Raw genomic sequence first — 18422 nt, 5'->3', positions numbered from 1 at the left:
GCAGCTTCTGCCATTGCACTCCTGCTTCTTGTGCCGCCCTGTCTGTTTACATGGGCGACCGCCGTGATGTTGTCCGACTGAATCAACACCGGTTTTCCTTGCAGGAGTGGTTCCGCCTGGCTTAGAGCATTTTAGATTGCTCTTAGTACCAGAATGTTTATGTGAAGAGACTTTTCCAGGTTCGTCCATACCCCCTGGAAGTTTCTTCCTTGTGTGACTGCTCCCCAACCTCTCAGGCTGGCGTCCGTGGTCACCAGGATCAAATCCTGTATGCCGAATCTGCGGCCCTCCAATAGATGAGCCTTTTGCAACCACCACAGAAGATATACCCTTGTCCTTGGCGACATGGTTATTCGCAGGTGCATCTGAGGATGCGACCCTGACCATTTGTCCAACAGATCCCTTTGGAAAATTCTTGCATGGAATCTGCCGAATGGAATTGCTTCGTAAAAAGCCACCATTTTTCCCAGGACTCTTGTGCATTGATGTACAGACACCTTTCCTGGTTTTAGGAGGTTCCTGACAGGTCGGATAACTCCTTGGCTTTTTCCTCGGGAAGAAAAACCTTTTTCTGAACCGTGTCCAGAATCATCCCTAGGAACAGCAGACGTATCGTCGGAAAACAGCTGCGATTCTTGGAATATTTAGAATCCAGTCGTGCCGTCGAAGAACTACTTTAGATAGTGCTCTTCCGACCTCCAACTGTTCTCTGGAACTTGCCCTTTTTAGGTCGTGCAAGTAAGGGATAATTTAGATGCCTTTTTTCTTTGAAGAAACATCTTTTCGGCCATTACCTTGGTAAAAAGGCCCGGGGTGCCGTGGATAATTCAAACGGCATCGTCTGAAACTGATATTGACAGTTCTGTACCACGAACCAGAGGTACCCTTGATGAGAAGGACAAAATTTGGACATGGAGGTAATCCTTGATGTCCAGGGACACCATATAGTCCCCTTTTTTCCGGTTCGCTATCACTGCTCTGAGTGACTTTATCTCGATTTGAACCTTTTATGTAAGTGTTCAAAACATTTTAGATTTAGACTATGTGTCACCAAGCCGTCTGGCTTCAGTACCACAATATAGTGTGGAAAAATAATACCCTTTTCCTTGTCGTAGGAGGGGTACTTTGATTATCACCTGCTGGATATACAGCTTGTGAATTGTTTCCAATGCTGCCTCCCTGTCGGAGGGAGCCGTTGGTAAAGCAGACTTCAGGAACCTGCGAGGAGAAGATGTCTCGACTCTCCAATCTTTACCCCTGGGATAATACTCGTACGATCTAGGGGTCAACTTGCGAGTGATCCCACTGCGCCCTGAGACTCTTGAGACTACCCCCCCACCTTGAGTCCGCTTGCACGGCCCCAGCGTCATGCTGAGGACTTGGCAGACGCGGTGGAGGGCTTCTTTTCCTGGGAAAGGGCTGCCTGCTGCAGTCTACTTCCCTTACCTCTATGTCTGGGCAGATATGACTGGCCTTTTGCCTGCATGCCCTCATGGGAAAGGAAAGATTGAGGCTGAAAAGACGGTGTCTTTTTTAGCTGAGATGTAACTTGGGGTAAAAAAGGTTGGATTTCCCAGCTGTTGCTGTGGTCCCCAGGTCCGATGGACCGACCCCCAAATAACTCCTTCCCTTTATACAGCAATACTTCCATCTGCCGTATGGGATCTGTATCACCTGACCACTGTCGTGTCCCTGACATCTTCTGGGAGATATGGACAACGCACTTATCTTGATGCCAGAGAGCAAATATCCCTCTGTGCATCTCACATACATATATATAGAATGCATCCTATTAAATGCTCTACATGAATAAAATATTTTCAGTCAGGGAATCCGACCAAACCAACCCAGCACTGCATCTCCAGGCTGATGGCGATCGCTGGTCGCAGTATAACCACCGTATGTGTGTATATACTTTTTAGGATATTTTTCCAGCTTCCTATCAGCTGGCTCCTTGAGGGCGGCCGTATCTGGAGACGGTAACGCCACTTGATAAGCGTGTGAGCGCCTTATCACCCTAAGGGGTGTTTCCCAACGTACCCTAATTTCTGGCGGGAAAGGGTATAACGCCAATATTTGCTATCGGGGTAACCCTACGCATCATCACACACTTCATTTTATTTTATCTGATTCAGGAAAAACTACAGGTAGTTTTTTCCACTCCCACATAATACCCTTTCTTGTGGTACTTGTAGTATCAGAAACACGTAACACCTCCTTCATTGCCCTTAACGTGTGGCCCTAATGAGAAATACGTTTGTTTATTCACCGTCGACACTGTATTCAGTGTCCGTGTCTGTGTCTGTGTCGACCGACTGAGGTAAATGGGCGTTTTTAAAACCCCTGACGGTGTTTCTGAGACGCCTGGACCGGTCCTAATAGATTGTCGGCCGTCTCATGTCGTCAACCGACCTTGCAGCGTGTTGACATTCTCACGTAATTCTCTAAATAAGCCATCCATTCCGGTGTCGACTCCCTAGAGAGTGACATCACCATTACAGGCAATTTCTCCGCCTCCTCACCAACATCGTCCTCATACATGTCGACACACACGTACCGACACACAGCACACACACCGGGAATGCTCTGACAGAGGACAGGACCCACTAGCCCTTTGGGGAGACAGAGGGAGAGTCTGCCAGCACACACCAAAAACGCTATAATTATATAGGGACAACCTTATATAAGTGTTTCTCCCTTATAGCATCTTTTATATATATACAATATCGCCAAAATCAGTGCCCCCCCTCTCTGTTTTAACCCTGTTTCTGTAGTGCAGTGCAGGGGAGAGCCTGGGAGCCTTCTCTCCAGCTTTTCTGTGAGAGAAAATGGCGCTGTGTGCTGAGGAGATAGGCCCCGCCCCTTTTACGGCGGGCTCGTCTCCCGCTATTTTTGAAGTTAGGCAGGGGTTAAATATCTCCATATAGCCTCTGTGGGCTATATGTGAGGTATTTTTTGCCTCTAATAAGGTTTTTATTTGCCTCTCAGAGCGCCCCCCCCAGCGCTCTGCACCCTCAGTGACTGTTGTGTGAAGTGTGCTGAGAGGAAAATGGCGCACAGCTGCAGTGCTGTGCGCTACCTTTATGAAGACTCAGGAGTCTTCAGCCGCCGATTTTGGACCTCTTCTCTCTTCAGCGTCTGCAAGGGGGCCGGCGGCGCGGCTCCGGTGACCATCCAGGCTGTACCTGTGATCGTCCCTCTGGAGCTAGTGTCCAGTAGCCAAGCAGCAAATCCACTCTGCACGCAGGTGAGTTCACTACTTCTCCCCTAAGTCCCTCGTTGCAGTGATCCTGTTGCCAGCAGGACTCACTGTAAAGTAAAAAACCTAAGCTAAACTTTCTCTAAGCAGCTCTTTAGGAGAGCCACCTAGATTGCACCCTTCTCGTTCGGGCACAAAATCTAACTGGAGTCTGGAGGAGGGTCATAGGGGGAGGAGCCAGTGCACACCACCTGATCTGGTAAAAGCTTTACTTTTTTGTGCCCTGTCTCCTGCGGAGCCGCTATTCCCCATGGTCCTTTCAGGAACCCCAGCATCCACTTAGGACGATAGAGAAAATACTTTCTTTACTAGTAAGCTCAGGAGAGCCCACTAGGAGCACCCAGCTCTGGCCGGGCACAGATTCTAACTTAGGTCTGGAGGAGGGGCATAGAGGGAGGAGCCAGTGCACACCAGATAGTACCTAATCTTTTCTTTAGAGTGCCCAGTCTCCTGGGGAGCCCGTCTATTCCCCATGGTCCTTACGGAGTTCCCAGCATCCACTAGGACGTCAGAGAAAAGATTATGGCTGCTAAAAACCAGCAGCCACCATGGTCCTGCTCCTGCCGCACCAAACCTAAAACTGATATGCCTGAGCCAGGAGGCGGGGATATAGGGATGGGCCCGTTGCATTCTGGGAGGCCAAAAGCTTTGATCGTTTGGTGCCAATCCGCTGTCACTACCTCATATCCCAATGTTATCCTGTGGATAACCTGTGGACCCTGCAGGAGAAATTATCGTGCCCAATTGAAATCTCCCCTTTATCTCTCTCCAAGGCTTAGTGCATATATCCCAAAGTCTTTTATGTAGACATCTCTTATTCAGCTGCTACAGTTTATGGACTCTTGCAGCAACATTATAATGCATGGGGGTTATACTTTGCTTCATTATAAACAGTTATAAACAGTAAGTAAAATATTCATTCCTTAAAAGCTTTATTGGAGTTAAGAAAGAAAATACAGAAGGGGGTTATTCAGGTTTGTTAGCAAACCCAAAAAAGCACACTAATGGGCAAAACCAGGTTGCACTGTAGGTGGGGCAGATATAACATGTGCAAAGAGAGTTAGATTTGGGTGGGTTATTTTGTTTCTGTGCACGGTAAATACTGTCTGCTTTATTTTTACACTGTAATTTAGATTTAAGTTTGAACACACCCCACCCAAATCTAACTCTCTCTGCACATGTTACATCTGCCCCACCTGCAGTACAGCATGGCATTTCCCCAACTGCTAACTTTTTTGGTTTGCTAACAAACCTGAATAAGGCCTAAAGTCTTTGTTACTAAAATAAGATCTGCACATCTAAATCCCAAACTCCCAAATATCCCAAGCTGTGGACTTTCAAACGGGTGGAGTTTATAAGAAAGTAGGTGGAGATTTGTGGGGAAGTGGGAGTGGTTAGCACTAAAGTGGGTGTTGGCTAGGCATATCTGGCAAGCCTTGAATGAATAGGGGCTCGTTTTCAGCTGTCCGTTTCTTACGTCACAATTATGCTTGGATAAATGTTAATTCTGTATAAAATTCCACATATAAATAATAAAAATTAAAACAAGGCCTGTACCAAACAGTAAATCATTATCTTAGCATTGTGTTACTATTAATCTTACAATTATTGTTGCTCACCTCAAGTTCATATTTAACTATATCAAGAGAGTCATTGGAAAAATATACGTCTCCTACGCTGTTGATCAGCTCCTGCTCGGCCTGAGGATCAGTCGCCTTCTCCCGAAATTCCCGCTGTTCCTCCTTGAATAAATAAACCAAATAATAAAGTGGTACTGTGCAAATGTCCATTCCCACAAAATTAAAAGATAATGACCTTCAGTATGCAAATTAATATTGGGAATACTGCACAATATACAGACTAAGAATTGTATCCTCTGTGGTTGTAGAAAATAGGAGCGCTTGAATGTATTAAAAGAACGCTCGTACCTGTAAATAAAAAAGGATTAGTTGATAATGTAACAGCTCTTTTTTGAAAGTTTTTGTTAAAAAGTCCTTTAAAAAGGAGATTGTGGTTTCGAGGATTCCATAATTCCGGTTTTATGCCTGGATATAGGTAGCTGTCCCTGCTTTCCCTACCTGCGGCGGCCGCTGCGACGGCTTTGATGTTTAATTAGCCTGTCCGGCTGCGTGCTTGCTCCAGCGGCTCCCGTATCTCTTACAGCTTCGGCTTGGTTTCCTCAATGCGGTCCACAGCTATGACGGACACTGACATGATTGTCACCTGTGTGCCTCTCTCCTCAATCTCCGTGGTCTCTCCAACGCGTTTCGGGCTTTTATGCCCTTTAACTAGGATTTTGATTATACGGACTGATCTCTCTTATATACCTATAAAACTTTATTATTCCACAATTAAAACAGGAAATGTAAAATCGGATATTCTAAATAAACAGCTGCAACCATGTGCCTATTAAGGCATATATAGAGCATCATTGAAATTATATTTTTATTTTTAAATTACTTATGTTATTTTTATTTTAAAAAGTTACACTATTTTTATTTTGTCAGTACGGCATTTAATTATGTTTATGTGTTAATGATAATAAAAGTATGAATCAAGAAGTATGTGTATCGTAATTAGATTTTTTATTTTTAATCTAATAAAAATGCATTTACATAAATTTCTACATTTAGTCCACCCGGTTGTAGTGTCTGCATATAATATATCCATTTTGTTTCTTTTCTTCTAAGTTCTAGGCATATATTACCTCCTCTCCAATTGTTTTTAACTTTTTGGATGCCTATAAACTTCAGGCTGGATGGATCTTTATTGTGGTAGTCTTTGTAATGTTTGGAGACAATATGCGTTTCCAATCCTCTTTCAAAAAAGAGCTGTTACTTTATCAACTAATCCTTTTTTATTTACAGGTACGAGCGTTCTTTTAATACATTCAAGCGCTCCTATTTTCTACATCTTATGAATTATTTATTTATACAGAGCTGCTTAATATACACATAGCGCGGTATTAGCTATACATTTGTATCCTCTGTGGGATCTGGTCGTTAGGTCGACAGTAAGTAGGTCGACACTGTCTAGGTCAGGGGGTGGTCAACCAGTCAGAGGCAAAGAGCCAGAAAAGATCTGTAGTCAAGGGCGCGCACAAAAATGGGGGTGTGGCCTAGTTTTCACAAAGCCACACCCCATTTTGTGCGCGCACCTTTTGTTATGACGTTTGGAGGAGTATGACCTTGTGTCATAACTCCGTTTTTAGTCATGTTGTACAGTGCCACATACATATAATGCCTCTGTACAGTGCCACATACATATAATGCCTCTGTACAGTGCCACATACATATAATGCCTCTGTACAGTGCCACATACATATAATGCCTCTGTACAGTGCCACATACATATAATGCCCCAGTACAGTGCCACATACATATAAAAATGTCAAAAAATGGGTGCCTCCACACTGCCAGAAACATATGTCCCCACAGTGCCAGATACATATATGCCCCACAGTGCCAGATACATATATGCCTCACAGTGCCAGATACATATATGCCTCACAGTGCCAGATACACATGACCCCCCAGTGCCAGATATACATTTCACCCCCAGTGCCAGCTATGCCCCCAGTGCCAGATATATATGTCCCCACGGTGCCAGCTATGCCCCTAGTGCCAGATATACAGTTGTGCTCATAAGTTTACATACCCTAGCAGAATTTGTGATTTTCTGGCCATTTGTTAGAGAATATGAATGATAACGCACAAACTTTTCTTTCACTCATGGTTAGTGGTTGGGTGAAGCCATTTATTGTCAAACAACTGTGTTTACTCTTTTTAAATCAGAATGACAACAGAAGATACCCAAATGACCCTGATCAAAAGTTTACATACCCTGGAGATTTTGGCCTGATAACATGCACACAAGTTGACACAAACGGGTTTGAATGGCTACTAAAGGTAACCATACTCATCTGTGATCTTTTTGCTTGTAATCAGTGTGTGTATATAAAAGGTCAGTGAGTTTCTGGACTCCTGAAAGACCCTTGCATCTTTCATCCAGTGCTGCATTGACGTGTCTGGATTCTGAGTCATGGGGAAAACAAAAGAATTGTCAAAGGATCTGCGGGAAAAGGTTATTGAACTGTATAAAACAGGAAAGGGATATAAAAAGATATCCAAGCAATTGAAAATGCCAATCAGCAGTGTTCAAAATCTAATTAAGAAGTGGAAAATGAGGGATTCTGTGGAAACCAAATCACGGTCAGGTAGACCAACAAAAATTTCAGCCACAACTGCCAGGAAAATTGTTCGGGATGCAAAGAAAAATCCACAAATAACTTCAGCTGAAATACAGGACTGAAAAGTGGTGTGGTTGTTTCAAGATGCACAATAAGGAGGCATTTGAAGAAAAATGGGCTGCATGGTCGAGTCGCCAGAAGAAAGCCATTACTATGCAAATACCAGAAAGCATCCCGCTTACAATATTCCAAACAGCACAAAACTTCTGGAACAAAGTCATTTGGAGTGATGAGACCAAAATTTAACTATTTGGCCACAACCATAAACGATACATTTGGAGAGGAGTCAACAAGGCCTATAATGAAAGGTACACTATTCCTACTGTGAAACACGGAGATGGATCGCTGATGTTTTGGGGATGTATGAGCTACAAAGGCACTGGAAACTTGGTCAAAATTGATGGCAAGATGAATGCAGCATGTTATCAGAAAATACTGGAGAAGTTGCACTCATCAGCCTGGAAGCTGCGCATGGGACGTACTTGGACGTTCCAACATGACAATGATCCAAAATACAAGGCCAAGTCCACCTGTCATTGGCTACAGCAGAATAAAGTGAGGGTTCTGGAGTGGCTATCTCAGTCTCCTGACCTCAATATCATTGAGCCACTCTGGGGAGATCTCAAATGTGCAGTTCATGCAAGACAGCCCAAGAATTTACAGGAACTGGAGGCTTTTTGCCAAGAAGAATGGCCAGCTTTACCATCTGAGAAAATAAAGAGCCTCATCCACAACTACCACAAAAGACTTCAAGCTGTCATTGATGTTAAAGGGGGCAATACACGGTATTAAGAACTGGGGTATGTAAACTTTTGATCAGGGTCATTTGGGTAGTTTCTGTTGTCATTATGATTTAAAAAGAGTAAACACAGTTCTTTGACAATAAATGGCTTCACCCAACCACTAACCATGAGTGAAAGAAAAGTTTGTGAGTTATCATTCATATTCTCTGACAAATGGCCAAAAAATCACAAATTCTGCTAGGGTATGTAAACTTATGAGCACAACTGTATATGTCCCCAAAGTGCCAGCTATGCCCCCAATGCAGTGTCCCCACAGTGCCAGATATGCCCCCAGTGCCAGATATACATGTCCCCACACAGTGCCAGCTCTGCCCCCAGTGCCAGATATACATGTCCCCCAAGTGCCAGATATATATGTCCCCACAGTGCCAGGTATGCCCACAGTGCCAGATATGCCCCTCAGTGCCAGATATACATCTCACCACAGTGCCAGCTATTACCCCAGTGCCAGGTATACATGTCTCCGCAGTGCCAGCAATGCCCCCCTTCCCCCGTGCTGCTCACTGAGCTGCTGCTGTCTGTGAGGGGAGGAGAGCGCAGCGTGCGCCTCTCCTGCCCCTCACTCTCCGGCGGCTGTGTCTTCAACTAGGCGCCGGTCCGTGAGCCAATTCAAAGCTCGCGGTCCGGCAGCCTTAGCTGCCGGTCCGCGAGCTCTGACTGGCGCTGAATTGAAGCGTGACACCGTCGCCGGAGAGTGAGGGGCAGGAGAGGCGCACGCTGCGCTCTCCTCCCCCCACAGACAGCAGCAGCGCGGTGAGCAGCACGGGGGAAGGGGGGGGGGGGCCAGGGCAGCGGTGGCAAGGAGCCGGCTGAGCCGCATGCGGCGGATGAAAGAGTTGCGGGTTGGCCACCCTGGTCTAGGTCGACCACTACTGGTCGACAGCAAGTAGGTCAACATGGTTTCTAATTCGACAAGGACTCTAGGTCGACTTGACAAAAGATCGACATGAGTTTTTCACATTTATTTTTTTCACTTTTTAACTTTTTTAAACTTTACAATTCACGTGGACTACAATTAGGGACGGTAACCTGTGCTGAGCGCAGCGGTAGCGGAGCGAGGCACCTTGCCCGAAGCATGGTGAGCCAGGCGAGGGGACACAGTGCACTAATTGGGGTTCCCGGTCACTGTACGGAGAAAACAAGACCAAAAAAGGTTAAGAAAAAACAACTCATGTCGATCTAGTACATGTCAACTTAGAGTCCCTGTCAACATAGAAACCATGTTGACCTACTTACTGCCAACCACTAGTGGTCGACATAGGTAGAATAGACTTATGTCGACAGTGTCTAACATACCACACCCATCCTCTTTATAGAATCTTTTTATAGTGAAATATATATATATTTCCAAAACAGGAGAACATAAACATTTAGCATTAAACCCTACTGCTATATAATAAATGGATGAGAACTCTCTTAATTTGGCTATTTGATTTAAATAATAAAGTAAATATTTCCTTGGCCAGGACAAATGCTTCTAAAAAGTTAGTGGCCAGAGGCAAAAGATAAGAATTGTATTATCAAAACTTTAGAGGTCACCCACAAACTTTGTTTGGGATGCAGTCATGAGTTCTATGGCAATCCGTTTTACTGACCAACACACCTATACCAGGCTGCACCCAACACAACCAGTCTCTGCCCTACAGATGATGAAAACACTCTTTGTAATAATGTGCGGCACTACGCACCACTACCACCACCTGGTCCATTATCTGTAAGAAGCACCGGTTACAAATGTACTACAGTTTGATGCAAACGTCTCTCCGCGCAGTATTAATAGTAGCGCTGCAGAGTATTGGACATGTAGGTCTAAGAACGGATTCCAGTTGTCAGTCACAGCTCACCTCTGCTACAGAAGCGGTGGAACACGACTATATTAGAGACGATGCCCATAGCAACCAATCAGATTCTAGCTACAATCTTCCAGAAGCAGCTAGATAAATAAGTGGAATCTGATTGGTTGCTATGGGCAACATCCCCACTTCTAAAAAAAAAAATAACTCACACCTTAGTAAATATACGCCTAAATGTGGAACAGAGCACAAAATATGGGGCAAAGGAATGTTCTCCAGTCATAGAGGTAATTTTCAGTTGCCATGACTGCTAGTATTCATCAAGTGCCAATTACACCACAATGGCGCCACATTTTTAAGAATGCCCCCATATTATCCTTACTTTCTCAACAAAGTTTATTTGTTCTAGTGAGTACGGCAGCCCAGCGTAATGCCGCCACCTGTCCACATCAAGAAGCAATATGCAACCGGCAGCTCCCGTACAACAAATAGATAATGATGTAACCTTCTAGAGATAGTGAATTTCTTTCAGGGCTGTAGGATAGGGGATACGGTCGTTAGGTCGACAGTCATTAGGTCGACCACTGAAGGTCGACATGCATTGGGTCGACATGGTCATTAGGTTGACATGTGCTAGGTCGACAGGTCAAAAGGTCGACATGAGTTTTTCAAATTTTGGGGATTTTTCCATACTTGACGATCCACGTGGACTACGATTGGAACGGTAGTGGTAGCGGAGCGAGGCACCTTACCCGAAGCATGGCGAGCCATGCGAGGGGACACGGTGCACTAATTGGAGTTCCCGGTCACTTTACGAAGAAAACGACACCAAAAACAGTCCAAAAGCTCATGTCGACCTTTTCACCGGTCGACCTAGTGCATGTCGACCTAATGCCCATGTTGACCTTCAGTGGTCGACCTAATGACTGTCGACCTAAGTAGGGTCGACCCAACGACCCATACCCATAGGATAGAAGCTTCTTGCAAAAAGGATGGCGACCTGTCACAGAATAGAGGCCAGAGATGGTCGTATACTCTGATCTCACAGCATGACCGTAGTAAGGAATGAAGTAGAGCCACAACTTCCACACTGATAGATATCGGTAGATATATCTATGGACGGATCGGGCAGTGTGTTGAGCATACCCACTGCCCGATCCGTCGGGGACTGACGTCATGAACTGGGCGGACGTGTACACAGTTCAGCTGTCAATCACCGCCGGCCTCCGCAGCATGTGTACAGGCGGTCGGCCGACTGCCCATATACACACAGCGACGTGCCAATATATCGTTAGATGTATTGGCCGTCGGCTGTGCTGCGGGGCCAACTCGATAGGTCTGTGGACGGAGCTCACAGACATATTGCCCGTACACACTGGCCGACGGACCCGCGATATATCGGCAGTTCAAGAGAACGGCCAATATATCGCCCAGTGTGTACACACCTTATGACGGCGTATCACCAATAACATTATCATCTCTCTAGTTCAGGCTCCAGATCACAAGTAAGATTCAATTAAATATTGCCTAAAAATATTGAGAGATATATATATATATATATATATATATATATATATATGTGTGTATTATATCGATATATATCTATCTAGACATATTTATATATACCACACGTTATAAATATATTTAATATTAGTATAGAATGTTTGAGTGATTGTGTGAATGTATATATAAAATGTGTGTGAATGAGAAACTTCATGCCTCCGGCTTGCTATTAGACATTACATTATGATGTAAAATCCCAGAGGGAATAATGGGGAGATCAGGACGTGGAAACACAAGTGATTCATGGGCACCAGTAACACTTGCGGAGGCAGAACCGCAGCTAATTGAGCAGCCATGGCTGTAAAACAGTTATGTAAAGGGAGTCTCACTTATTTGATTGCAATCTTATTCCATTGTCAGCCAGCTAATAGAGCAGGGAGGTAGGGTAACATTTCCCAACCATCTGACACACAGCGAATCCATCACCCCCCTCACAAGCAATCGGCTGCAATGTGGATTTCAGATGGATTCTCTTTTATTTAGCCCTCACGCATTCTAACAATTTCTACTGCAAAACATCATTTCCAAATGACAATGAAAATACAGCTTAGTTTTAGGTTTAAACCAAACCTACTTTTTCTTGAGATTACATTTAATTTATATGATCTCTAAGTGATCCCAATGAGGAAATTCCCTGCACTGCAGAAAGTACAGAAACCCAGGAAGAAATTCCCTGCCCTGCAGCCACAGGATCCCCAATCCCTGGAGGAAATTTCCTGCAGTGCAGAAAGTACAAGAATCCCCAATCCTAATAAGGACATTTCCTGCACTGCAGAAAGTACAAGAACCCAGGAAAAAATTCCCTGCACTGCAGCCACAGGAGCCCCAATCCCAGGAGGAAATTCCCTGCACTGCAGAAAGTACAGGATCCCCGATCCCAATGAGGAAATTCCCTGCACTGCAGAAAGTACAGGAACCCAGGAAGAAATTCCCTGCCCTGCAGCCACAGGATCCCCAATCCCTGGAGGAAATTTCCTGCAGTGCAGAAAGTACAAGAATCCCCAATCCTAATGAGGACATTTCCTGCACTGCAGAAAGTACAGGAACCCAGGAAAAAATTCCCTGCACTGCAGCCACAGGAGCCCCAATCCCAGGAGGAAATTCCCTGCACTGCAGAAAGTACAGGATCCCCGATCCCAATGAGGAAATTCCCTGCACTGCAGAAAGTAGAGGATCCCCAAACCCAATGAGGAAATTCCCTGCACTGCAGAAAGTAGAGGATCCCCAAACCCAATGAGGAAATTCCCTGCACTGCAGAAAGTACAGGATCCCAGGAGGGAATTCCCTGCACTGCAGACACAGGATCCTCAATCCCAATAAGAAAATTCCCTGCACTGCCCTGAGGTAGCCTGAGCCATAAGTGCATTACACAATCATTTATATTGTGAATATAGGACCTTTTTATACAGACACACATTTCTGCCCTCAATGCTATTGTTCTATTGTCTATGTACAAAACGTTACCTGTATGAAATAAAAATGACATAAGTGGTGATTACAATACTTAGAAACGTAGATAAAAGTGAGCACAAGAATGTGGGTGAAGGGTTTTCCTTGTCTTAGAGTTGGCTGTAATTCATCTGTCACGAACATTCACGTATCACTATCTGGTCAGAAAGCAGATGACAGATGCAGGGATCACTGATCCCTATGTCAACACATACAGTATGTCAGTAGCTGGCAGTGCCAACACTCTACCAACCCTGCATAGGTTATTGTACAGCAGCTCTGCCTTTAGGCATGGCACGCCGCTGCCAAAACACGTTTTCTGGCTGTTTAGGCGCGTGCCATTTCACCTCACAGATGAAAGTATCCGGTGTTCAGTGGTCGGAAAAGGGGATATCAGAACCAAGCGGTCCACAGGTCAAAAATAGCATCAATACTATAAACACTGGATAAAAACATCTCACTAAACAAAAACTTCTCTCCTGTCATTCAAAACCCTCTGATTATTTATGAATTATGTGAGTTTGTCCATACAAACAATGTACTCAGTCCTCAGCAGTGTAAAAAATACAGGGAAAAACAATAAGCTCGGGTGTAATGAGACATTTCTATGCAAAGTCACACGCGCAGAGTCAGAACACGCAGCGGAAACAGCGCATCCTGTGGTCTGACACAGGCTAGAATCAACATGTCTGACCCTGATACAATGTGGAACCGCAAAGAACGCTGGGCGCAGCCATATACGGCTTAATGGTTATATACAGGTCGCTGGTAAAGAGATCAAACGGGCTGTAAGCAGGAAATCATATTCATATATCAGCCATTAGGCAGTAAACCAGCGCAAACATGAGGATTTAATGCTAGAAATATAACCTACTCTACTATCATATATCAGTTCAACTTTCTGCAATAACAATGTGTATTGTGATAACTCGGGCCATATACAGTATAGGGCTTCCACGGAACACAGCTGTAGACAGGCTGCAATCAACAATTGTGGGCCCGGGACTGACAAAATAGGCCTACCCTCCACTACCACCAGTAGCAGCCTCTCACCGCTGGATGCATGGTCACCCATATCTGCCCCTGAGGAAGTCCCATACAAAGATCAAAGTGATGAAACACGTTGGGTTATCTACCGCTACCTCTCCGATGGTGCGTGACATTAGATATGCATGTTTTTACTTTTTAAAAATTGTACGAGACCATTTTTGTGTGTGTTAATGCAGAGGTTCCCAAACGCGGTCCTCAAGGCACCCCAACAGTCCAGGTTTTAAATGTATCCATGCTTGGCCACAGGTGAAGGTGGTAATGTACCAGCCAGTCAGCTCCTGTCATTTTTCAAACCCAGCCTGTAACATGACAGTAAGGATCTGATTGGCTGGTCCTTTATCACTTCACGGAGCTTAATAAATCTGCCCCTTAATTAGTACCTAAGTCAGTTTGATTTAACCATCTGTGCTGAGCCATGGATATACCTAAACCCTGGACTGTTGGGGTGCCTTAAGGACCGTGTTTGAGAACCTCTGTGTTAATGTAAAAGTGTAAATAAAACCTGTTTAAACGTTATTACACTATTAGAAACACTGGGAAACTTGATTTTAAAGGGGACGCTTGTCCTGAAGACCTCTCAGCAGGAAGGTTTTACTGAAAGCGAGTTGTCATATTTTAAGGGTTCTTTTATCACATGGGTGATTTTTTTGTAAGGCATGAATCTGCCTGTTTCAGTCACATGGTTTCTAGAGTGGCTCTAATCAATTTGTACAAAGCACCTTTTCCGCAATTTGCACGTTAACTTTAATAAGAATTTACTTACCGATAATTCTATTTCTCGGAGTCCGTAGTGGATGCTGGGGTTCCTGAAAGGACCATGGGGAATAGCGGCTCCGCAGGAGACAGGGCACAAAAAGTAAAGCTTTAGGATCAGGTGGTGTGCACTGGCTCCTCCCCCTATGACCCTCCTCCAAGCCTCAGTTAGGATACTGTGCCCGGACGAGCGTACACAATAAGGAAGGATTTATGAATCCCGGGTAAGACTCATACCAGCCACACCAATCACACTGTACAACCTGTGATCTGAACCCAGTTAACAGTATGATAACAGCGGAGCCTCTGAAAGATGGCTCACAACAATAATAACCCGATTTTTGTAACTATGTACAAGTATTGCAGATAATCCGCACTTGGGATGGGCGCCCAGCATCCACTACGGACTCCGAGAAATAGAATTATCGGTAAGTAAATTCTTATTTTCTCTATCGTCCTAGTGGATGCTGGGGTTCCTGAAAGGACCATGGGGATTATACCAAAGCTCCCAAACGGGCGGGAGAGTGCGGATGACTCTGCAGCACCGAATGAGAGAACTCCAGGTCCTCCTTAGCCAGGTTATCAAATTTGTAGGAGTTTACAAACGTGTTTGCCCCTGACTAAATAGCCGCTCGGCAAAGTTGTAAAGCCGAGACCCCTCGGGCAGCCGCCCAAGATGAGCCCACCTTCCTTGTGGAATGGGCATTTACATATTTTGGCTGTGGCAGGCCTGCCACAGAATGTGCAAGCTGAATTGTATTACACATCCAACTAGCAAAAGTCTGCTTAGAAGCAAGAGCACCCAGTTTGTTGGGTGCATACAGGATAACAGCAAGTCAGTTTTCCTGACTCCAGCCGTCCTGGAACCTATATTTTCAGGGCCCTGACCACATCTAGCAACTTGGAGTCCTCCAAGTCCCTAGTAGGCGCAAGACACCACAATAAGCTGGTTCAGGTGAAACACTGACACCACCTTAGGGAGAGAACTGGGGACGAGTCCGCAGCTCTGCCCTGTCCGAATGGACAAACAGATATGGGCTTTTTTGAGAAAAAAACCACCAATTTTACACTCGCCTGGTCCAGGCCAGGTCCAAGAGCATGTTCACTTTTCATGTGAGATGCTTCAAATCCACAGATTTGACTGGTTTTAAACCAATGTGTTTTGAGGAATCCCAGAACTACGTTGAGATCCCACAGTGCCACTGGAGGCACAAAAGGGGGTTGTATATGCAATACTCCCTTGACAAACTTCTGGACTTCAGGTACTGAAGCCAATTCTTTCTGGAAGAAAAATCGACAGGGCCGAAATTTGAACCTTAATGGACCCCAATTTGAGGCCCATAGACACCCCTGTTTGCAGGAAATGCAGGAATCGACCGAGTTGAAATTTCTTCGTGGGGCCTTCCTGGCCTCACACCACGCAACATATTTTCGCCACATGTGGTGATAATGTTGTGCGGTCACCTCCTTTCTGGCTTTGACCAGGGTAGGAATGACCTCTTCCTGAATGCCTTTTCCCTTAGGATCCGGCGTTCCACCGCCATGCCGTCAAACGCAGCTGCGGTAAGTCTTGGAACAGACATGGTACTTGCTGAAACAAGTCCCTTCTTAGCGGCAGAGGCCATAAGTCCTCTGTGAGCATCTCTTGAACTTCCGGGTACCAAGTCCTTCTTGGCCAATCCGGAGCCATGAGTATAGTTCTTACTCCTCTACGTCTTATAATTCTCAGTACCTTAGGTATGAAAAGCAGAGGATGGAACACATACACCGACTGGTACACCCACGGTGTTACCAGAACGTCCACAGCTATTGCCTGAGGGTCTCTTAACCTGGCGCAATACCTGTCCCGTTTTTTGTTCAGACGGGACGCCATCATGTCCACCTTTGGTAATTCCCAACGGTTTACAATCATGTGGAAAACTTCCCCATGAAGTTCCCACTCTGCCGGGTGGAGGTCGTGCCTACTGAGGAAGTCTGCTTCCCAGTTTCCATTCCCGGAATGAAACACTGCTGACAGTGCTATCACATGATTTTCCGCCCAGCGAAAAGTCCTTGCAGTTTTTGCCACTGCCCTCCTGCTTCTTGTGCCGCCCTGTCTATTTACGTGGGCGACTGCCGTGATGTTTTATCCCACTGGATCAATACCGGCTGACCTTGAAGCAGAGGTCTTGCTAAGCGTAGAGCATTATAAATTTACCCTTAGCTATATTTATGTGGAGAAAAGTCTCCAGACTTGATCACACTCCCTGGAAATTTTTTCCTTGTGTGACTGCTCCCCAGCCTCTCGGGCTGGCCTCCGTGGTCACCAACATCCAAAACTGAATGCCGAATCTGCGGCCCTCTAGAAGATGAGCACTCTGTAACCACCACAGGAGAGACACCCTTGTCCTTGGATATAGGGTTATCCGCTGATGCATCTGAAGATGCGATCCGGACCATTTGTCCAGCAGATCCCACTGAAAAGTTCTTGCATGAAATCTGCCGACTGGAATTGCTTCGAAGGAAGTCACCATTTTTTTACCATGGCCCTTGTGCAATGATGCACTGATTTTAGGAGGTTCCTGACTAGCTCGGATAACTCCCTGGCTTTCTCTTCCGGGAGAAACACCTTTTTCTGGACTGTGTCTAGAATCATCCCTAAGCACAGGAGACTTGTTGTCGGGATCAGCTGCGATTTTGGAATATTTAGAATCCACCCGTGCTGTTGTAGCAGTATCCGAGATAGTGCTACTCCGACCTCCAACTGTTCCCTGGACTTTGCCCTTATCAGGAGATCGTCCAAGTAAGGGATAATTAAGACGCCTTTTCTTCGAAGAAGAACCATCATTTCGGCCATTACCTTGGTAAAGACCCGGGGTGCCGTGGACAATCCAAACGGCAGCGTCTGAAACTGATAGTGACAGTTCTGTACCACGAACCTGAGGTACCCTTAGTGATAAGGGCAAATTTGGGACATGGAGGTAAGCATCCCTGATGTCTCGGGACACCATATAGTCCCCTTCTTCCCGGTTCGTTATCACTGCTCTGAGTGACTCCATCTTGATTTGAACCTTTGTAAGTGTTCAAATTTTTTTAGATTTAGAATAGGTCTCACCTAGCCTTCTGGCTTCAGTACCACAATATAGTGTGGAATAATACCCCTTTCCTTGTTGTAGGAGGGGTACTTTGATTATCACCTGCTGGGAATACAGCTCGTGAATTGTTTCCCATACTGCCTCCTTGTCGGAGGGAGACCTTGGTAAAGCAGACTTCAGGAGCCTGCGCATGGGGAAACGTCTCGACATTCCAATCTGTACCCCTGGGATACTACTTGTAGGATCCAGGGGTCCTGTACGGTCTCAGCGTCCTGCTGAGAGCTTGTCAGAAGCGGTGGAACGCTTCTGTTCCTGGGAATGGGCTGCCTGCTGCAGTCTTCTTCCCTTTCCTCTATCCCTGGGCAGATATGACTCTTATAGGGACGAAAGGACTGAGGCTGAAAAGACGGTGTCTTTTTCTGCAGAGAT

General features: G+C 45.4%; 1 protein-coding gene across 2 annotated transcripts in view; it reads right to left on the bottom strand.

Moving 5' to 3' along the window:
- VPS50 (VPS50 subunit of EARP/GARPII complex) overlaps positions 1 to 18422 on the bottom strand; it is a 548228-nt gene that overhangs the window by 480698 nt on the left and 49108 nt on the right. For both annotated transcript variants that reach the window (XM_063921392.1, XM_063921391.1), the window contains exon 3: positions 4879 to 5001. In XM_063921392.1, coding sequence (XP_063777462.1) covers positions 4879 to 5001 — 123 coding nt within the window. The remainder of the gene's footprint in view (positions 1 to 4878; positions 5002 to 18422) is intronic.

Source organism: Pseudophryne corroboree, chromosome 5 (assembly GCF_028390025.1).
Source record: "Pseudophryne corroboree isolate aPseCor3 chromosome 5, aPseCor3.hap2, whole genome shotgun sequence".
NCBI lineage: Eukaryota > Metazoa > Chordata > Amphibia > Anura > Myobatrachidae > Pseudophryne > Pseudophryne corroboree.
The sequence above is the reverse complement of the archived record's forward strand: the minus strand, read 5'-3'. Positions and strand labels throughout refer to the sequence as shown.